At 46.0% G+C, this 23,148-nt stretch overlaps 1 protein-coding gene across 4 annotated transcripts in view; it reads right to left on the bottom strand.

Annotated features, from left to right (window-relative positions):
* Window positions 1-23,148, bottom strand: part of spock1 (SPARC (osteonectin), cwcv and kazal like domains proteoglycan 1) — a 225,440-nt gene that overhangs the window by 54,385 nt on the left and 147,907 nt on the right. For all 4 annotated transcript variants that reach the window (XM_035410321.1, XM_035410323.1, XM_035410322.1 and 1 more), the window contains 2 exons: window positions 14,691-14,805; window positions 5,956-6,088 (listed from right to left, as the gene is read on the bottom strand). In XM_035410321.1, coding sequence (XP_035266212.1) covers window positions 5,956-6,088; window positions 14,691-14,805 — 248 coding nt within the window. The remainder of the gene's footprint in view (window positions 1-5,955; window positions 6,089-14,690; window positions 14,806-23,148) is intronic.

Below are 23,148 nucleotides of genomic sequence, written 5' to 3'. Positions count from 1 at the left end.
GACCACCTGGCTGGCGTGCGCGTGGGACCACCTGGCTGGCGTGCGCGTGGGACCACCTGGCTGGCGTGCGCGTGGGACCACCTGGCTGGCGTGCGCGTGGGACCGGCGCGCTGACGTGAGGGCGCGTGGCGGGCCGATAATGATCAGCGCGCCCGGCCGCTGTGCGGGCGAGACCGAAGACAAGCGCGCTTTATCTCCGCGCCTTCGTCTCGCCGGCCGCGTAAATCACGCCGCGCTCCTAATTCGCGTATCCGTATTCAGCGGATTTGGGCCTTCTAACCCCGCGGAAAATAAATCAGACGGAGGGAGAGGGAGCGCTTATCTTCTCTCCTCGCGAACTCATTCACAGCTTCCCGCCGCCGCCGCAAATCCCTCGCAGGAGAGTACGACTGCGCCGAGTGAGCGCGGGAGAGGGAAGCCCGAGCTCTGAGACCGCCTACGGTTGCCGCGGTGAGACACTTCCCGCCATTGCCTCCTGGGGTGTATCCGGAGTAACCATGACAACCGCGAGCCGAAGCAGCAGAGTTCTGATTGCTTTCCACCAAAACTGAATGGCACTGTGTATGCTCACCACGCTCCTCAAATACTTCACAATGCTGCAGTATAACAATTCAGCACAGCGGTGCACGCTTAAAGTACTTTCAAATAATGTGGTATGCCTCAAATCTAACCAGAATAGTGCACATACATGCAGAACTACAAAAATGAATAGGGCAGGGATACAGTCACTATATTCTGAAATATTATATAAAATACTGTGTGTGCAATATTATAAAGCATACAGGCAATGATTGTCATTCCGGCTGCAAACTCCCACCACTGCTGTATGCCCAATCAGACTGTAAACACGATCATAAAGCCAAGGCCCAGCATCCTGTCTAACGTGGCGAGACAAACACCTTGAATAACCTGAGTGAATGCCCAGCGGAGACTGACAGGTCTAACCATCTTATTTATTTAACATACTATCCACTTATTCGGTCTGATACTTACCAAAGAAACTCAGGTTGAGGACCTTGCTTGAGGGCCACGATGTCCACTCCTGGAGCCCAGCGACGTGGTTTAGAGACACAGACGCTACGCGGGTCACACCCCGGACCCCTGCTTCGCCTCTCTGACAGTGCGAGCCTCAGCCTCGGGCGGTCCCCGAGGCCCCTCGTTTTCAAGCTCCGAAAAACATCACACGGTTTTACAGCACAGAGTTTTATGCGGGAAAGAAAACCGGCGCGAGAAGTTCAGCCTCGGTTCGTTGCCTCGAAACACCTGGTAAAAAGCCCCGGGTAAAGCCTGATGTGGGAGGTACAGAGCAGGCCCAGAGGGGGGAATATGACCGTGGAGTAACCGGGTCCACATCTGAGGTGCCGGTCTCTCTCTTAAGAACAGGGTAAATGAGATTCTTCTGCGAAGCCGCGCCTATTGAACTGGAATCGGTTTAGTGAGCATAGGCGCAGGTTCCGAATGGTCATTTTGGTCATGCTAATGCCCGCTGGGCCCCATTGGGCCCCATTGGGCCCCTATGAGAAGGGGAGGGGGGGGGGGGGGGGGTGAGCTTTGTGTTGTCCGAGAGCGTAGTGCTGTGCGTTCATTCACAATGGCCCCTCTAAGGCAGGCCAAAGAAGTAGCTTGCTGGAGGCCATACCCATATCACCACCCCCACCCTCGGTGCTACAGTTATTCACGGGAGGGGGAGGGGCTCACTGTCAGAGGTCATATCATTACCCTCCCACCCCCTCCTAATAACAGTTTTACATTGGATGTCCAGTTCTTACTCTGTGTCAAGGGCCAGTGCCCTTTGCCACTTCTGAAATTAATGATATTCCGTAATCCACATTTTTACATGCACACACACACACACACACACACACACACCTGAAGGCCAGTCATAGCAGCTGAAAAAACACAGTAAAGAAACTTTCAAGTGCCTAAATATATATTACACCTTGCTGAAATGTTGCTAAATGTGTCTGTAAATTAGTAATATTATCCTTTTAATAATGACATCTAATATTACCCTGTGGGTTCAAACAGATGGAATATCATTCTAAGGGTTTTTTTTTTTTGAAAGACTTCTGTGCCTAGGAGCTCAAGACATTCATCTCAGCAGTCATCTTATATTTTAAACCATCAAAGTTAACGACTAATCTATATTAATGAGCAGATTCAGCTCTCATAAAAGAAAGACACTTTGCATGTATAATGCATGAATTCTGTCAATTCACGTCCTCCTCCATCAAGCTTCAGACTTAATTTAAAGCAGTCTGTTACTTTCGAGGGGTTAGGAAGTTGTTGCCAATGAAGGACTGGTGTGTGTGTGTGTGTGTGTGTGCATGCGTATGCGTGTGCGTGTGTTGTGTGTGTGTGTGTGTGTGCATGTGTCTACACGTGTGTTTGTGTGTGTGTGTGTGTGTGTGTGTGTGTGTGTCTGTGTGTCTGTGTGCGTGTGCATATGTGCGTGTGTGTGTAATGATAGAATGCTTGCACTACGCTGATTCATAATGTCTGTTGGGACGAGATTTGAGTGGTATCACTGAAGATGGATACATCAAGCCAGGAAGACCAAGCTGACTTTGAGGCTCAATTTCCTTGTGGACTGTGGACAGGCTCCTTGGTAAGAAATGCCCATAATCTTTCATGCCTTGCACACTCCAAAAACAGAAATAAAAGCAACCACTGAGACCTTCCCCTTAATCCATGCCTGCGGCTGATGTATACTGAATGTAAATTTGACTCTAGTGCAAATGATTTGATAAAACATTGATCGCCTCGCTTGAATTTCAAAGCTACCATTGATTTATTTAACATTCCTACAGTAAGGTCATCCAGGGCAATGTAGACTGCCTCAAGACATAACTTCGGTAGATTCAGTAAACTAGCATTTTTTTTTAACTCCTGGTGTTCCAGGAACAAATCCTGCAAACGAAGACCCTTTCTTGCAAATGACAAGTGTCAGTCCCTGTCACCTGCTCCTGGAAAAGCTATAGGGGAAGCACCTGTCTGTCTGAGATAGCAGGTTTGGGGATGGCTGAATTCACTGTACTCTGAGTGAAACACCTGGGGCTATGCCGTAGGGAAGTGCCTAGGGAAACACTATTTTTTTCTGAGTGACACAGAAAAGTCGAAGTGTTTGGCCACTAAAATTCTGAGGCCTGATTGGTTATTTCTCGTTTTTCTATTAGTGCTGTATTGAATTGCCTTTAGGAGACCTTTTTACAATGTTCACAGTTTGGAAGGTCAAATCTCAGACGAGAGTTTTCGCAAACAAAACAAAATGTTTCAATTCACCACTGTGGCAGACATAGGAAAAAATGCAACCACTATTATAAAAATAATGAAAATGATTTTAAATGATATTATAAGCCTATGCTGAACATAACTATATAATACAGTTTCCTGCACGTTTGCTGGCTTAGACTTGCATTAAACATTGTTGATGACATGGAATGCTTTTTTTATCTTGATTTCAGACTACTGCATTCCATCAGAGAACAGCGTTAAAAAAAAAAAATCATTTCTGTTATTTTATTCACACAAAATGACAGAACGCTGCCTTTCAACACAGAACCCTGACTGTACAATACGGCCCATCCTGGGCACGCATCTGCTGAAGTTCACTTAACCACTCATTGATTCTGAATGACACTTATCCGCAGACACAGAAAGAGGGAGAGAAAGGGAGGGAGAGAGAGAGAGAAATGGAGACGGAGGCGCAGAGGGAAAAGAGAAGAACAAATCCATCGTAATTGTTTCACAGCAAAGTGGGCGCTGCAAGGTTAAAAACGTGCTTGGGGGAAAGTAAAAGAAAATCCCGCGGGGAGTTCATCGGGGATAATCTCGGGGCAGATGTGTGAAGCAGTGCGCAACATTGAGATTGACTCGCTAATGAATTCTGGGAAGGTGGACGGGAGGGCGTCCTTGGGGGGAAAACACCATTACTGCCCACCGCGCACATCCTAGGAAACAACATTAGCATCAATCATTCAGCTACACCTATGCAAACATTTAGCTGTTTACCAGCGCTAGCCGCCTGACCGTTCCTTGGGCGGAGTGGAGCTGGCAGTGTGTTTTTGCGCGGGTGAGATTTTACGAGAGCATAAACCGAATTTCAGGACGTGTGAGGATACAGCGTTTCCGTGGCAGCGCTGCATTGTGGTTAGGGAAGTTATGTACCAAATCACGAGAGGGCCACTCTGGGTTTGCTCTTGAGTGAAGTGTGTAACCCGAAACAACTTCAGTAAATATCCTGTAGTAATAAAAGGAAAATGTGAAGATAGCTTTAGGAAAAAATTTTACTCGGAATGTGTCTCTGCGTGTAAGAAATCCCAGCATGCAGGGGGAGAGTAAAAAAAAGTAATAGCAATGATAATGGGTTACATTTATATTCTACTTTTCATGATCTGAAATCATTTTTACAGTGAATGTGTTGCACACACCCAGGTGATGAATATGCCTAGGAGAGAATATACAGAATACGCAATAACAGCTACCCCCAAATTAGAGTACACTGGAGTATATATCCATCCATCCATATTCCATTACCGCTCATCCTGCTCAGGGTCGCGGGCGGTGCTGGAACCTATCCCAGCATGCTTTGGGCAAGAGGTCGGAATACACGGGGCAGGTCGCCAATCTGTCTCAGGGCACACACCCACCAGTCACACACGCACTCTTACCTATGGGCAATTTGGGGTCTCCTGTTCACACCAGAGTATAGTGTTCTGTATATCTGAAATATAGTGTCTCAAACAGTGATTAGCCATGTTCCACATGTTGGGAGTACAATAAATCAGTACAGCAGGGTACAATGTGCTGCCTGTTGGAAGTGTCTCACACAGACATATTGGAAGTATAGTAGAGTATAGTGTGTCTGGCTTTGGAGTGTTGCGCCCTACACATTTGAGTATAGTTGAGCATAGTGTCCCAAATGTTGGGAGTATGGTAGGATACAGAGTCTTGCGTGCTGGAAAGACTGTCTCACACAGTGGCGTGTTCTGCATGTTGGGAGAACGGCAGAGTACAGTGTCCGTCATGGTCAGCAGTAGAGGCCCGCACGTTCGAGCATGATTGAGCACCTCGTCCCACGTTTTGTGTCTCGCCCACCGCAATCTGATCTCCATCGCTCAGCGGGAAAGAACAGATGAGGACTGACAGTGCAATCTCTCTCCTTCAATTTGAAGAGATGAGCAAATCTGAGAGGCTTATTCTAAAAGCAGCATAACAACCAGCAGAGCAATGGGCCTCATTGATTTTCCACACCCTGGGCAGGCCTCCCATTAATAATGTCTACTTCATAAAGGTGCAGGAGATTATAAGAAGGGGGTGGGCGGTGCGTGCTGAGTTATTGAATTGGGTATTTAGCCATTAGGGCATATCCTCTTTTCCCAGGACAGGGGGGCGAGGGCGTAAAGGCGAGGCGGGATAAAGGAACTGGAGAAAAACTTTGCAGAGGCACAGGACTGTGGACTCCAAAAGACATCAAGGACACCGTCCCACCCACAGGTCAAGCATCACTTCTGACACGGCCTTTTACTGAACACCGTGACACACTCTGGTTACAGGTTCACCCCGGAATAGGAAGGGGCGTGACCAAATACACCCTCCCTACTGACCCACCCCGGAAGGGTCAATCACAACGCTGAGCTCAATGTTTCCTCCCTCAACCCACTGCTTTGGCAAAAGAAGATGATAGGCTTCCCATACTTTGCCACAACGGGGTATATCCAGAAGCATGTGGTGCACAGACATAAACCGTGGCTAACAATTCACTCGGGCAGGAGCCAGAAGGGAAGGAGCGCCTGAGCATGACTCACTGTGAACGTGGAGTTCCTAGGAAACACAGCGTGTTCAGGAATAAACATGAGCAGAGACAGAACAGGTAGAGCTGTGGCCTGGTGCTATCTGCAGCTCTGGAGAAGGCAAAGAAATCACCGTCTGCAGAGCTACAGGAAGGATGCTCACCTTGGATGAGTACGTGTGCCCATCTGACCCGCACACTGAGCTGGGATGGACCACGGGGCACGCTCTGCATTTCCCATGATGCACCGCACCCATCCAGTGTTTATGAGGCAGGCCACCTCTCCTGGGCTTTGCACTGTATTACAGGAGAGAGAGAGAGAGAGAGACAGAGAGAGAGAGAGAGAGAGAGACAGAGCAAGTCAGACAGACAGAGACAGAGCAAGACAGAGAGAGAGAGAAAGACAGAAAGAGAGAGAGAGAAGGGAAGAACAGGCACAGTCTTAATTTCCTGCCTGATAAGAAGAGAGGATGTAAATGCTTGAAACATGATTAAAAACACATTTGGCCAAAGTAGGAAAAAGCTATTAGAAAGCCACACAGACAATGACCTTTCTTTAGTCACAGCCTCTGCTCAAAGCCCAGCAGCTCTGTAACAATGGCTTCCAAACTGCACTGCTCTAGTGGTGGTAATAATAATAATAATAATAATAATAATGTATGAAATCTCATATTTTTCAGCATTTGCAGAACAGAAGTTTAACAGGAGTTATGGTATGACAAAACAGATTATATGGTAATACAGAACAAGGACAGGAATGCACCACGCATCAGATACATAAACAGCATTAAAATGACATAAATCATCATAAACAATGATGATAAATGACAACATCACATTTGAGAAACTTAGGAGTAAAAAAAGAGTGAAGTGCAATTAAAATCAAGAACTACTCCCATGAGTAGAGGGGTACTAGGAAAGCCAGACTCATCCAACAAGACAACATTAACACATGCTAGTGAATGAAAATGATATTTTTTGTGGATTTTCCTTTTCACCTTTTCGTCTTTATTTCATGACTTTCACACCTACACAGTTCCTGGTCAGCTGGATGGTTTATTCTCAAATACTGTCCCCTGCCCATTCATATGAACCACTTCCAGTCAACATCCAATCAAAGAAGAGTGGCCTCTCCTAAAAATGAACATCCATAGCTATCTGAAGTAATAAAGTATTTTAATAGATGCATGTGAAAAGTATGATACTATCTTAAAAAGTGTATAAGCATTTGAATTTGTTTTTCCCGTTGAGAGTTAACCTGACCTCTGCTTTTTTATCTGACATGTATGACCTCTTGCAGTGGATTGGCTTCTATTGATTTTAAAGTTAGGGAAGTTCAACTGAGCTACCTGCCCCTAACTTTAGGGTTTTTTTTGAAAATCAATAATTAAAATACATAGGCCCCACTCGCAAAATTATCCCGGCATCTTTTCTGGGATCATGTCACATTTTAATAATTGCATAATTTCAGTACAAGTTTCAGTACAAGTGCCCACAATACGAAACTAGGAAATGAGCCATGTTAGAATTAACTAAAGCACCGATAACACAATATTAATTAACCGTGCATTACGCAGCCAATGTCTTGTTTATTAAACAACAAATCAAAATTAAATAGTTGATTTTCTGGGCCATTATAACTATTAATTTACCAGCCTGGCTTCAAACTGTCATAGATAAAGAACACACCAACAGGATTAAGTGCCATTATGTAAAGCTTTGTTTACCAATTACTATCTTTTGCAAGCTTTCTTTGCTTAACAAGACATTGTTAGGTAATTTTATTATTATCTGGACCAGAGAAGTGCACCCTACCTGCAGGATGTACAAGATTTTGAGTATGCTTTTGAAATGAATGAATTTGTGTCTTACACATTGACCAGCTATTTTCACTTGTTTCTAAGATGCAGGCCCTTATTTTGCCATTTCACCATGTTTCAAATAAGACTTTGCACTTGATCAATTACTTTTATGATAATAATGTACTCTTTTCAATCAATGTTGCGAACATCATTTCCCCCTCTGATGACGTCTCACTCGCCAGTGTGCTTCTTGAACTCATTCCTGTTTTGTGGTATGCTGATTTTTATGCCAGCACTGTAGGAATCCATCCGGTAGCCTACACCTCTCAGAACTCACTAACTTTCCCAAAAATCGCAAATCATGCGAAGTACATGATTCTGGTGTGAAAACACAATAATGACAATCATAACATCACTGTGTGCACACAGTGTATGTCATTGATAGTGCACAATGTGTCCGAGCTCTCGACTCATCTTGCCAAAGTCCTAAGACTGAAGCATTGCCCGTAAGCCAAGTTTCTGCAACTAAACCATGAACGTCTTTCGCCAATTATCTTTTGGAGAGAAGCCCAAGGTTTCTGCGAGCAAACTATTTCTTTTATTCCCCATAAATGAAGTGTAGGGAACTTGAACCTAAAAGGCTGAGCTGGGGAGATAACACTCATACAGATAACACACAATGGAAGTACACCAGAAAAAAAAAAACCCAGAAATTCAGATTTACCCCAGATACTTTAGAATATTCATCCCCATTGAGCAATTTTCCACCGCTCATGCTGCCTAATATGTGGAATAATTTATACATAATTAATCAGCGTGAGTGAAAGCTTCTCTAACAAATTTTTGATACTTAAATGGCTGCTTTAATTTCACTGAGAAGGACAAAAAAGTGAAGAAACTGAATGGCATCTGACTAGAGCAAAGTTTCTTTAACTCCCAGTGTTTCCACTCCAGTGCAGCCATGATGAAGCTGGTGACACTGGGAATGGCCTTGTTTTCAAGTAATGTGCTGAAATGCAGAAAAGTTTATATTTTCACACACGCACACGGACACATGCACACAACCACACACACACACACACACACGCACATACCCACACAAACACACACGCACGTGGACACACACACACACATGCACACACACATAAACACACGCACACGCACACACACGTGCACACACACACACACACACACACCCACACTCACACACACACAAACACATGCAGACACACACACACACACACACACACACACACACACACGCAGCCTGAGGGCCTACATTTTGCCCTTCATTTCATATTCCATACAAATCAGAAGAGAAACATTCTGAAGGTTAAAACACTGATATATTCATAGAATAATAGAATAGGCTCCTTGGACCGATATCACTTTCGGCAGAACTGAGCAGCGTGCACACCTTTCCCATTAGGACACTGTCTACATAAGCAGGTAAAGCTCCCGGCAGCGCCATCCCAGCAGCGCGTCCAAAGCATTGGCCGCAACACGCCGCGGTAATGAACAGACAGGGGAACCGAAAAGTCAATCAGCGAAGCTCCATAAACAGATGAGTCCAGGGGGTCACCGAGGAGGCCCATTAATTACAGGTGTTTTAATGAGGTGATCGGGTATGACTGAAATCACAATTAACCACTTGACTTGAGTGTGCATTTTAAACCACAACACCCCACTCAGAAAATCAGCTGGTAAAGTTGCACGTAGAATTATGCCTTTGAGGTCCCTTAAAATATCCCTGTCCATATTGATCATAGGGCTACAAACTGGTCACTGAATCTAAGGTTATTTACACTGAATCTTAGGTAAATTATAGATTCGACCAAAAAAAGTAAAATACATAAATAAAATGAAATGCACCTAGCACATAATTAGCAAATTATGTCAATGTGTGTGTTAAGCTTAAACATCATTCTCAACAGGTTCACAAAAAATCACGTGCATGAACGAGGTCAAAATCAGGACAAGAAAGCAGCGAAACCTTCAAATCCTCAGCATGAAACATTTTATAACTCAACAATCATATGAACAGAAGAGAGGGAAAAAAATCAATAGCACACTGACAAAAAAAAGAAGGGATAATAGGCACTGTCAGTGTCCAACATGAAAGACGGAGAAAAAAAACGTATACAAAGGACTGCAACAGTGCAACAGTATGTAAAGTGTAAAATCTAGCACAGGACCCTGTGTGCATGGCATCTGGGACTTAAAAAATAGTTTAAAAATAGTTACCAAAACAAGTAACAAGCAATAGGACTGCATTTTAAAGCATCGACAGAAAGATAGCTTTTTTTTTACTTTGGTTTCTTTGTGACAGAATTCTTTATTTCTCGATTTTAACGTATCCAGCCTCATCTGCTGAGAATTCAATTAAAGAAAAATGAGCATTTCAGTGCAGTCTAGAAATCGTTTGAACAAAAGATTAGTTACCAATAGACCATGCATTTCTTTACGAATAATTCAAGCCACATAAATATTTGTGCAACAAAACATTGTTTATATGGAGAAAACATAAGGTGAATTTCAAATTCTTTTAATGTCCATTCTTTGTTAAATGGTTAACAAAGGGAAGTCCCAACTTCCTGTGAAGTGTGGGCACAGGACTATGTCTCCATGGTGAAACGTTGGCCTTTCCATGCGAACAGACACTTGTGTGTTCATCTTTATTGGTGTGAAGCTGTAATAATGCTCAGCTCTCAAGCATAGGACGTCTTCTCCAAAATGTCAAAAGGCATTGAATCAACAAAAAAAAAAAAAACTTACAACAAAATGAAAAGCATTCAGCCTCAGGTCTAGCCACAATATTGTGAAGGTTCAATGTTTTACAACTTATTAAAAGATTTTTAAAGCCTCTACAAATAAAATGTGGACTGTATTCTTCATTAAGAAATGACTCAACAGTTGTAATGAAATAATCAGTGAAATGAGAGGGAAGGACTAGCAAAAGCCATACACAGCCCTGGATTCAATCAACCTTTATCTGTAACTCCGCCTTCCAAATGAATTCTAGCCTTACTATTTTTCTTGACAAAAACAGTTAGGGGTTTTAATTTAGGTAATTTGCCAACACTTGAATTGATTCACAAATTAAGGGAAAAGGACAAATGTTGATTGAGTTCTGGCCACAAACTGAAAAATGCAGTCTAGCTGGTGATTTTACATGATCCCAGTAAGGAAGCCAAGATTGTTTTTTTTTTTAATTCAGCCTAATTACATATTTTTCATTTGCATAAGGCCTCAATTAACTTTCCTGATTCAAATCAATATTAAGCTAATATGCCATAAGAGATGTCAACTGGAACGGAAAATTAGGGCTGATGTTTCATCCGGGAAAACTAATCCAAATCCACAGAATAATCCATGACAAAACAAAAAATAAATTAAACTTTTCACTCAAATATATGTATAATAGTCAGGTATGGGGAGGCTGCTCTCCTATCGCATCACACCTGGAATGGACGAGCACCCAGAGAACGAACAACACAGAGGGAAAGAAGACCACCTGACCCCATGTGATGTCACAATCCTGAGAGCCGCAGGTGCCCGGCTGACCCGAGCAGTGTTGGAATGACTCCGCCCGGGCGTGTCCAGTGCCACAGCCGCACGCTGAGGCCAGACTGTGCACGTGCTGAATGCTCCCTGACCGTCTGCTCTCCAGACGCGAGTCGCAAGTCGCAAGGCTCACGTCTGCCCCCAGTGACCCCCCCCTCCCCCCCCGAAAGCACACGGAGGCATGAATGAGCCAGGTCGAGGGGGGGGAGCACACCATCTGCCCCCCACTCCCTCCTCCCCTCCTCTGCCAACCCATCCCCGTCCCCCCCTCCCTTCATCTGTACAGTACATCCTCTCTCATATTGAGGTAATACAACTGTGCTGACAAAGCAGCTGGATCATAAGAACATCCCAAGCAGGAGTCGGGACAACAGCCAAATATGAATAATTAACTGTTATTATTAGTAATTAATAATTAATAATATGAATCCCTCTGTCATCCCGCATACCCTTGGTATTATTGTTCACTATAACTCTGGTATGTCCCTGCACCAGAACACTGCACTGTGTGCCCACTAGTAGAGGAAGGACAAGAGAAGAGAGGAGGGGAGGGGAGGGGAGGAGAGGGGAGGGTGAGGAGAGGAGAGGAAAGGAGAGGAGAGCAGTGTCTGACTCCCCGCCCCCCATAGCTGATGAAGAATAAACCCTCAAAATCCTGCTGAAGAACTACCCTCCCACAAGAGCAACTCCTCTTCCTGCTGTCACATGCAGAGGAAACAACATGGAGGGCAGCTATACTTCCAAAACGACAGCTCTTAGTTGACAGAGAGGACACTTCTGTCTGAATCGTGATGTTTTCAAGCGCTGGACAATCAAGACTATCTGGAGTTACAGAAAATCCCCGGACTGGGTGGCAATAGATGAAAAACAGAGAACAAAATTACAGAGTCTGAATTTATTCACAGTTTTCATTAATTGCATCTGTGTGTTCACAAAAGCTGAAACTGTGTCCTTATAATAAGCAGAATTAAATAATCTATGACTACTTTTTTTTTATTGCAGTTGTGGCCCTTATTTTTATCATTTGAACCCAGTCAGACCTCTACTACACTGACAAATGGACCTGGGTGTGATACGCGCACAGACACAGGGACGGTCACTGTACAGGGAGAGAGAGGTAGCTCATTTCTGTGGGAATGGGAATGATGGGTCGTGGGGGGGGGGGGGCACTGCAGCAGCCCGAGCCCCATCTGTTGGCAGGACAGACACGGGCACTCTGCCACAGCTGCTCACGCCGCTGAGTGAGGGTTTCTGGCAGGGGGATGGATGAAGGGAGAGATTGAGAGAGAGAGAGAGAGAGAGAGAGAGCGCACCAGCGGGCTCCACCTCGCTCTGTCGCTCCGGTTTATCAGATTGGAGGTGGCGGAGCTGAATTTAGCCGCCTCCCCTGCCAAAGACGGCCGCCGCCAGAGCTCAGCGAGCAATCAGCAATTCATTAGCAGGGAAACGTCTTCGCCCTCCGCGTAAATAATGAAGGAGGGATGGCTTTAGTCGCAGGTTAAAGGATTGGGAGAAATTAAATTTGGATGGCAGGGGGTGGGGGGGTGTCCACAATTAAGTCCCCGGGATCGGTGTTGGGTCGTACTGCTCTCGTTCGTGCGACCTGTCAGCGTGCGACACTTATCCAGGGCTGATCTCCAGACGCCCCCTTCCTTCCTGCCTCGCTCGCACAAGAGGAACACCTTTCTCAGGTGGCGGTGTTTAAAATCTCTCAGCGGTCCTCAGAGGCTCACTCTGAGTCAGCAATAGGTCCTCAAAGCGCCATTGTACTGATGGGAAAGTTGTGTATGACAGGAGACAACCCCTCGGCAGAAGCAGCATTAGCAGGGGTACACACCTATTTCCAATTATTTAGGGAAAACCTCAGCCGATGCCGATAGCTATGATGATTGTTTGGTGGTCCTGCTTCCATTCTCCTTGCATAGATATCAACTATTTAATATCTTGCCATTCTAAAAAAAACATTATTTCAATTACATAACATCAAACTCATGCAATAAGGTTTAACATTTATTTTTATGGCATTTCTTCACAGTCATCCAATGTAAGCTGCATTCCTCCCACTGAAAGTGTATTCCTGTAATACCAGTGTTTCCCCTATAATTTTTTTTGAGCCTGGTAGTATGAATCAGAAAACAGATGCGGCACACAGGGTGGCATATTGGCGCAGTCGGATGGTGCAGCAGGCAGTCTGTAATTAATGTTTGTGTTCAAATTTATTTTTTCCCTACATATTCAAGACTTAAAGCAAAATGATCACAAGGACATGATAACTTAATAAAATGCATAATATACTGCACTGAAATATATAGCATCATTAAAGTGGGCTCACTCTCATCATGCCGAACACTCATATGTATGATAAGCCAGCTCCGGCCCTGCCTCTAAGTGGCAGGGAAAGAGGCTTACAGACTCTGTACAGTAGCCCGCTCATGTTACTGAGGATGCCATGCTGAAGGGAGGAGGTACAGACACGTCTCGGCCTGTATGAGGTCTTTGCATATTGAGTCACACCCTCCCCAGATGAACACGTCAACATTTATTCAGGGTCACTTCAAGCCTGTACCCTGTGCCTACTCATCCGGTTGACCCTCACAGGTGACCCCCATACAGGACTACAGAATGACCCAAAATGGCGGGGTTCTGACTCTCGATGTGAAGGCAGGGCACGCCAGCGACCACGGCAACAAAAAAAAAAAGACATCAAGAACACGGTCATCGCGACAACGAAAATATTAGGGATCCCAGTCAATAGCACTGCAGTAAGGTAGCAGGGAAGATGTCAATCTGGGCTCTGAGATTTGTGGAGAGGCCTAATCTCTACTGTTGCAGTCGAAGCCAGAGGCACGTCAATTCGAGCTGTGGGGTAAAAAAAATTGAGTCTCTAACACTGCAGTGGATGCCAAGCTTGTGTCGATCTGGGCCGGGAGGTAAGCAGAGAAAAATCTAATCGATGGCCTTTCTGTAAAAACCAATGAAGGGCCAGACTGGGTCACAAAGTTATCTGGGAAAGGGCAGCGGAGAGCTTTTCAATGGCAACTACTCCCAGACAGGGAGTTTCAGCCCTATGTGAGGTACATTTGTGGAATTAAAAATGACCCCCTGTGTGGTCTAGTTTATGCTCTGTATAAATTGATGTGTCAGAGCACCACGTTTCTTGGCACAGAGGTATTTTACATTATCAAGCTTTTTAATTTCCCATGTCTGTAAACCATCTTCCTGTTAGCTATTCTCCAAATACATTAAATCATTTTATGTGTCAATTTACCCATGACATGCTATAAATTCAGCTTCGACACTCTTCTCCCCGCCAAGTCATTTTCTTTCACATGGCCTGTTCAATGTGAACACACCTCACTGCGCCAATTCAGCTTCTACACAGGGGCAGTTCAGCATCAACTGCTGAAGGTGTGTCCACTCACCTTCCGCAAGGCACATTTTCAGTACGAACACGGTACCCGTCCGGCAAGAGTTGCTCAGGTTGACAGTCGATTGACTGAGCTCAAAAGCACGCATTTGATCCTCTCCCCTACCTGTTTGGCAGCTGTCGGTGGCTGATGCAGATGGCGGTCTGGTAGTCATGGGTGACGCACACCTTGTGGGCGGGGCAGCGCACCTTTAAGCAGGGGTCTTTGGTGGCATCCAGTCCTGAGGAAAATGGAACAGAAAACTATTAGGAAACTGAAGCAGCACAACTCAACCTGGTTCTGTAGGGCAAATCAGAACAACGCAACCCTATCCCTTTGAGCCTACTGTGCCTGCAGGGCAACGTTATCCTGGTCATGTAGAGCCACTGTGCCTGCATGGCTACTGTCCCCTCATTCTGGAAGGTCATAGAACCTACATGGCTATAACACAGTCCAGAGGGATGCAGTGTCTATGGGCTTTCAGAGATAGTGAGAGAAAGAGAGAGAGAGAGAGAGAGATGCCTGGCTATCGAGACAGGTAGACACCGGCAGACCTGGCTGCCCAGAGAGGACAGGTTGTGCTCACTTTGTGACATTGAAGAGGTGGAGACAGAGCTTCATTTCCTCACGAAATGTGAGAAATACAGAGAGACAAGGTCACTGTTCTTCCTCAAAATGAAAAAACTCTGCCCACAATTTGAGATGCACTCAGAGACAGAGAAGCTGCCATTCCTTTTGGGAGAAAGAAGGGAATGTGTGGATTTGGCAGCACAATACATTGCCACTTGCCACAAACTGAGGGACAGGGAGTAACATTGACACCAAAAAAGTAAAGTTATTATAGTTCATTGACATTTTGTATGCGTTATCTTCTAGATGTAGAATTTTATTTCTGTGGTCTGGATTTTATATTTATTCTGTTTATTGTTATTGCCTGTCTGTTATGTTTGTCACTTGAGTGTATGCTTTGGCAATGTAAGTGTACCCTTACCATGCCAATAAAGCTTATTGTATTGAATTGAATTGAATTGAATTGAGAGAGAGAGAGAGAGAGAGAGGGGGGGCAGACAGACAGAGGCAGAGAGAAAGAGAGAGAGAGAGGGAGGGAGAGAGAGAGAGAGAGAGAGCTAAGATGCCAAGATAAACCAGTTCCATTTCATTCAGATGTTCATTCAGAGGTAAAAAGAAAAATATAGAAAAACAAGTCCTTTATCAATGTCCTAAATGCATTTTCCAACTGCACAACATTTTGATGAATTGCAGAGCTTCGTACAAGCACAAATAGTTTCTCCCTTTTGCTTCTAGAGATTTGTTGGAGAGAGAGAGAGAGAGAGAGAGAGAGAGAGAGAGATGACGATGACTGTGAGTAGTTGTCCCAACATTCCCCGCTTTGAGTTTTATTACTCTCCGAGTTTTTCTTGATTTTTTTTTGTCAGGGGGCTGTGGTGTAAAAGCCAAAATGAGTAATTTGGCTTCCCATGGCTGCTGTCATGGCTCCTCAGCCACCCCTTGCAGTCAGCAAAGAGCAGAGGTGGAGGGACCAGCTCACTGGTACACACTTCCTGCCCTCCACACCGCACCCCACTCTCTGTTAGCCCTCACGGGCTCCCTGAAGGCCATGCCCAGCGGAGCCACGGTGACCTCGGCATATCAGACACCGACAAGCAGAAATGGAGAAATACCAAAGGGAGACCAACGAGAGAAAACTACTGCTGAAGAATATAAATTTGCACTGCTCTGCAGACTGCCATGTCATGCTGCTAAAGGTTGAATGACCTCTCCCCCTCCGCCCCCAACACCAACCCCAAAATCCCAACCCCCCACGCTCGCCACGCTGACCTCCTTAGCGCCATCCTTCACAGGGGCGCAAGGCGGTCATCCAAGGTAACCGAGATCAAAGCGTAAAAAGCGTGCAATGAGATTCCGTGAAGCGCTGCTTCTCGACACAGTGACAGTGCACATCAGACAGGCTACGCATTTACAATGGGAAGGCGTGGCAGTCTGAGGAGTCAGCTCAGGCCGCTGCCACATGACTGGGTATCCGTGAGCAGCGGGTATGGGCTGGAGCAGACAGGATAGGTGGAGCAGGAATAAGTGGATGAAGAAAGAGTAAATAACAGCAGAAGGGATATGTAAGTAAGGAACATCGTCGCATTTCCCTGGCACTGTAATCAAAAAGCTAAGCTAAGCTTGTTTTTTTGTTTTATTCTTCCATTCATTGCATTGTAACATAGAGGCTTATCTCATTTCCATGTCTACATTCAGAAAAGGTACACTGCGTACTGTACATTTGTTTTTTTTTGAAAAATATCCATATGTGGGAACAGGAGATGGGTGTGTGATTTTTTTATGTACCTTTTGATTGTGTCAAATCTTTGAAGTAGTGGATTTTACCCTAGCATTATCATTTAATTTACCTTTCACTGGGGAAATGCAGATCCTCGGTACAAAAAAAGCACAAAACAGATATGTTCACACTCTTTGGATCACAGATAAATTATGCCTGTGATTCAAAGTAAACTTAGAGTGTGAACACATCTGAACAATTGTTTTAAATAACCCCAGTTCTCCTTAAAGGGATAATCACATTCTGTTTTGTTTTTTTATATATATTTCAGTTTTAATGTATATTATCAGGTGGTCCAGAGAGTTTTGTAGGCAACTTGCAGACAGAAGTTCCTGTCGACCTGCCAGCTTTACAATGGCGACTTTAAGGACATTCGGTGGTTTGTGGTCAAAATCAAGAAAATACACCCAACTCGCCCCTGATCTCTAACCCCATAATACGGCTGACCCGAATTTATTCTCTTTATGTGATCACCCAACAGTGATAAATCAACCCTAATGCATGGAAATTAGGGAATGCCTAGTTCCTGCCCATATACATCACCGCACGTTAGCAACTGCTTCACCCAACCTTAAACACGCCAGGGGTCTCTGAAGTGCCAAAGAATGTGAAGCAGAGGGGCCGGTGGGAGGTTATAGGAAGCTGAACCAGAGCTTTCAGACCCTTCAAAATCTCAAGTTCTGCATTTCACCTCCTGTTACGCCTGCTGTGCGCCATTCTGTTCTGAGATCCTCTGCCACTCGAATCCTCCGCTCTCGTGACAACTGCGCCCTTCGTTGATACGCGACGGCATGAATGAACCCCCTGAAATGGCAAGGTGGAGCGCCTGTTCAGCGCCTCGCTTTATCTAATGGGAAGTGCCTACAGTGAGCTGATTCGGTAGTTGTACCACCCGCTGATTTCGATTGATCAGCGTTTGTGCGCATACTTTGGTGAAGTATTGCAAAGAACCGTCTCGTGTGAAGGAGCCAGAGGCGATAGGTGGGCACGCATGTGGCAACATCAGAGAGCAGCTATCTCAGAGCATCCCCTTCTGAAATAAGGCTGCTTTAAATATTCAGATTTTTACACAAATATGCATTCTTCCTTCAGGCACGCAGAGAGTGACTCTGGGAAATGTAGTTTGACAGGGATTACTACGGGTTACGTTTCAGCTCAGATCCTTCTCATTCGGTAAGTGGTGACAGCATCTCACATTCATACCATGTCTCATTAGGAAGCCCCTACTGATTTCAGTGGGTGGTTGAACAAATAAAAAAATGAACAAATTAGTGAACGACTGAATAAATAAATGAATGGATGCCACACCTTTAGCCTGCGTTATCAGCTCGATGCAGCTGTTTCCAGGTCACCTTTAGAAGCTATAGCGAACCAATTCATTAGCTTGAATCCTCGAGAAGATCAAGTTCAACAACCACAATCAAAAAAAGCAGTATTATTATTATTATTATTTACGTAAAATTCACCCTTCATGGAAAAATTTAAGCGAAACTTCAAACACGGCAAATTACAAGGCAGCAAAACTCATTAGCGGGCTTTGATAACTGCACAAGACAGAGTCAGCAGCCCCTAATTATTGGACTAATAGCGCCTCGTTACGCCGCACATGCCCTCTGATGCAGGAGGTACCCCCGGTGACAAAGCAGAGACATATTTTTTAATGAACTCCGGGGCGATTAGCTCGGCGGCCGCTCAGCCGCTGAGCACGCAGTCAGCGCTTCACGCCCGTGCTCCGGGCCCCGCGCGGGAGGAGCCACCGACCGTTCTGCAGCGCGGCGCGCCGCGGCTTTAAAAAGGTTTATGCGCCGGAGGACAGCGGTGCCCCGCAGGCTTTCATCTTTAAACTCCGCAGCTGTGGAAAACAAAATACGAACAAACGCATAAATAAACCCTAAACTAAGCACCGGAATGTCAATGAGGCATTCTGCACGGTTCGCCGCAAAATCTTAAGGAGGACGTCTATATGTCTGCGCCGATGCAGGGCCTGTGTATATCTTATTTATGTAGGTTTGGCTTCTGTCCTCTCCACAGCCCCCATCCCCCCAGCACCCCCCCCACCCCTACCAATGAGAAAAGAAAGAATACTTTTCAAGTTCAGAGGAATCGAGTTTTTGCCAGCGACGGCCTGACAGTAAGCCGGCTGGAAGAGGCCGGCGGCTTTCAGAAGCGAAGCTCGGGTGAGACTGCACTCATGAACCCGCACGCACAGAGTCTGAACACCAAACTAATTCATCACAGCCAGCGAGCCCAACTGTCCAGAAAATGGCCGCCCAGAAATATGGGAAAATTATAAGCTGATGAAGTCCCTTGTGAGGGCTTGCACTTCGATTCCCCTCTTCGCTCAGACTCGCTCGGCGCTGGCGGTTGAAGCAAAAGCTGAGGGGCTAGAGGGGCTAGAGGGGCTGAGTGTATAAGGCGGAGTCGCGGGTTTCGCATCCATCTCTCGGTAGAATGTAACATGTCAAAATAAAAGTCTTCACATTCACGTGTAGAGCAGCACTGCCGCCGCATTCCTCTCGGTGACAAACTGAGGAGAAATCCAATTATTCCTCCAAGTCAAACGTGCAATGTGGGCCCTGAGACTGTCACACGTTCTGATCCACTGCAGATGTCTGGAGCCGTCTGTTGTACACGACAAAAAAAAGGCACACTAATTTTTAAACGTCGATTTCCAGCCAGTGTGTGAAATCCATTTGTCCAGAAATCGGATGGAAAAATAGGCATGACGGCTTTGGACAGTTTCTGATTCATGGATATTTTTCACACCACTGAGAAAAAAAAAGCAGGCCTTTGAATTCTTATTTACAGAATGTAAAATTTTCAGACACCATAACAAACTCAATCTGAAAACAGTGAATAATGTTTTTGAAGCTGATTTCATATATATAAACGAGTAATGAAAAATGGCCATTATGCGCAGGTGACCCATGTATAAAAATGAGGGGACTATGCATAAAAGAGCAGCAATTCCCACAGGCATCACCTGATATTGAAGTAAATATTGAAGTAAATATCTTCAAATTAAATTGGATGCTCCGCACTTTAACCTCCAATTTTGAATCCAATGTGCTGGAATACAGAGCCGAAACAACAGAAATTGTGTCACGGTCCAAATATTACAGGCTGCTCTTCTTTTTACAAAGAGACAAAGATTGGATATGGAGTATATGTGTGTGTGCGTGTGTGTGCATGCACGTGTGTGTGCGTGCGTGCGTGTGCGTGTGCGTGTGCGTGTTTGTAGGATCAACATGGCAAACAGTCTCAACAGGTGAAGAGATGAGACATTTTTCACAGGCAGGTTCTGTCTCTGTCCTTGTAGTTATGATCCCACAGTAAACCCCTGGAAGGGATTACATGTTGCCCACTCTATTCTTTTTTTATGCCTGTTTTGTACACATAGCTCTTCTCTCAAGTGCCCCTTTTGACCAAGTCACCTCAAAGCCTGTCTACCCACCGTAGGTCCACCACTCGAGCCTGCCACCCCACCTCTGTACTGCTACACCCTCAGCCGGCCAGAGGAGGAAGGGCCCCCCCCCCCCAAACAGATTGTGGTTCCTACCAAGGTTTCATACATGTCTTACAGGGAGTTTTCCTTGCCACCTGCTTTGGGGACATAGGCCGGGGTAAACTGATTGATTGATTAGACGGAGAAGGTGTGGTGGGAGTGGGCGTACAGGGAGGGTGGGGGTCAGGTGGCTCTGAAGCTCTGCTGGGCAGAGCGGGTGTGTCACCCCCAGTGGGACGGAGAGGGACAGTCTGACGCTCTGTCGGGTCTGTACGAGAAAGCTAATATAAGTACCGATGTGTCTCTGCAGATTTAAATCCTAAGCCTGAGAGAGTACATGTTTACTGCGGCCCATTCAACCAGGCAGTCTATTCTAATGGCCCTGTCAATGTGAATGAATAACAGCTGATGCCCTCCTCTCCATCTTCCCCTCCATCTCTCTTATCAGGCCCACCCTCAGCTTTTTCTAATGCGTCCGTCCGTCTCTCCCAGTTTCTCTCATTCCCCTCCGGTCTCTTCCTCCAACCGCCCACCCCCCCCCTCCCCCCACCGCCCCACCCCCCGCCCCATCCCCTGACAAAGTGACATTCCGGCGAGCCTATCACTGTGAACAGAAGCTCTTCTGGGCCTCTTTATTGCAGGAATATAATGAATAATCAGCATATTAATTCGACAAAACTCTCGAGTCGTTTATTTTGGAGGGCAGGCCTCGTTCATCATACCCCGGCGATGGCATCGCCATGGCAACGCAGGGACCGCAGGGCCCCAGCGGGGGCGAATCTGCAGGGTTTTTTTTCGTTTTTTTTTTTTTTTTTTTTTTCCAGAAGAATTCAAGGCGAGTGAGACTCCAAGGCTGCAGCAGCCTACCCTCGCACAGTGCCCCACTGGAGACAAGACCTTGGCTCAGGCCCCCCCCACCAATTACTCCACATACCAGATGTGGACTTCATCGGTCCGCTGGAAACGTGGAAGGTGATGCTGGGAGGAGCGTCCGCAGCCTTGGCTGCGCCATCATTTGGTGGGCAGTCGGCGGTCACGCCCTGTTGCAGGTCGACGCGAGCGGACGTCAGCCTGGGTACACATCGAACCGGGACATAACGAAATGTCGGCGCTGCTGCGGTGGCGTAACGCTGCGGCCCACAATGCATCGGCGAAGCTGCTCAGGGACGGTCGGCTTTAATAAGCGAAACGGGCGAGGGAAGGACGAGGTCGCTCTCAGCCCAAAGACAGGAATCCAATCCTTTTTTTAATAACATATTGACGGATCGCCGGGAAAGTCGAGGAATGCGTTTCTTTATCAAACGAATATTGATATCGCGGACCCCCGCAGGTTCCTGCTCCTGACGTTCCCAGCACCTCGGATTGATTCTCTTCTCGGGGGCTGTGCGTCAGCGAGGGGGGGCTCCCAGGCTGAGGAGGATGCCCCCCGGGGCGTGTTCGAAGACGGCTGTTAAGGGTGAGGGACAGCTCTGCGAGCGCGTCGCACGCTCAATCCCCCGAAGCTTTAATCGCACGCGGCCGGCAGAGCGACGAAGACAAACGCGAGGCTGCTCGAGCAGCCGCGCGCCGCGGACCTCACCAGGCAAGTCGCCGCTCCGCGTAATGCTGATGACGGGGGGATCGTATCAGATGTTCCACATGCACAACACTCGCCGTCGCGGCTGGAGAACACGTGACCTCTGTAGAGAAGAAAGAGCCTCATACAACAACAAAAAAAAAAGCGTTTGATTTGATGCGTCAGAATGTTAGCATTGTGTGCATTAGTTCCAGGAATTACACAGGATGTTTTCAGTACTGCTGCTGCTCAAACTACAGAACCACCACAGGCTATCAAGGTCTCAAAGACGCGAGATCTGTGAGGAAGGCCTTCCTTTCTGTCTGAACTAAAAGAATAACCTCTCTCTTCCTCTCTAAGGAAGCTGTAGTAACGAGGCACGTGCTGTGTGGGAGGAATGTGGTGTGGGGGGCGGGGGGGGGGGGATGCGCAGCCAGTGTGAGGGGACTTGCTGTCAATGTACGGATGTTCTGCCTTTCATTGGGGGCGGGGGGGTTCCCTTAAACCCAGGGATGCTGGGAAGGTATATTCTGTCTCAGTATGTGACTCACTCTTCATATTAAACTCCCTACCTTTGCCTACACCCAACTGAGTAACCTGGAAACCTGACAACACTGATGTCCAATTCAATAGTCAGTCAGTTCTACTGATGGATCAGGATGGATTTTCTGTGAAATTCATGAACATTGCTTGTGATCGTTAAAGCCCTTAAAATGTCATCGACTCCTTGTTAAATCAACTAGAGATGTTGTTTAATTTCTTTTCCCACATAATTATGAGCATTCTGCCTGAACAAGAGCAGTGTTTTCAGCTGAGAGACAGGCCCAGGAGCTCACGTCAAAGCGGCACAGGTGAAGAATTTCATTCGCACTGAAAAATATTTCCACATTAAAACTTCCTCTAGTGATAAGGACTGAAACATGCAGATAGCAACCCTCTCTTGTCTGTTTGTATTGAACTCATTAAATAAGAAGCCTTCACAAAAATTGCTTCAAAAGCACTTCCAATTAAATCACTTCTCTCTCTCTCTCTCTCTCTTTCTCTCTTAGCACAGAAACCCTGCCTATGTGTCATAGCTTACATTTCAAACATTATTTTCTACAGCTCCACCTGCCCAGACCGTATTTGAATCATCAGCCAAAAATAGAGGCAAATCTCTCCAGGCAATCAAAGGAGA

The sequence above is a fragment of the Anguilla anguilla genome, chromosome 3 (assembly GCF_013347855.1).
Source record: "Anguilla anguilla isolate fAngAng1 chromosome 3, fAngAng1.pri, whole genome shotgun sequence".
In the NCBI taxonomy this organism is placed as follows: Eukaryota; Metazoa; Chordata; class Actinopteri; order Anguilliformes; family Anguillidae; genus Anguilla; species Anguilla anguilla.
This window is presented reverse-complemented; position numbering and strand designations above follow the sequence as displayed.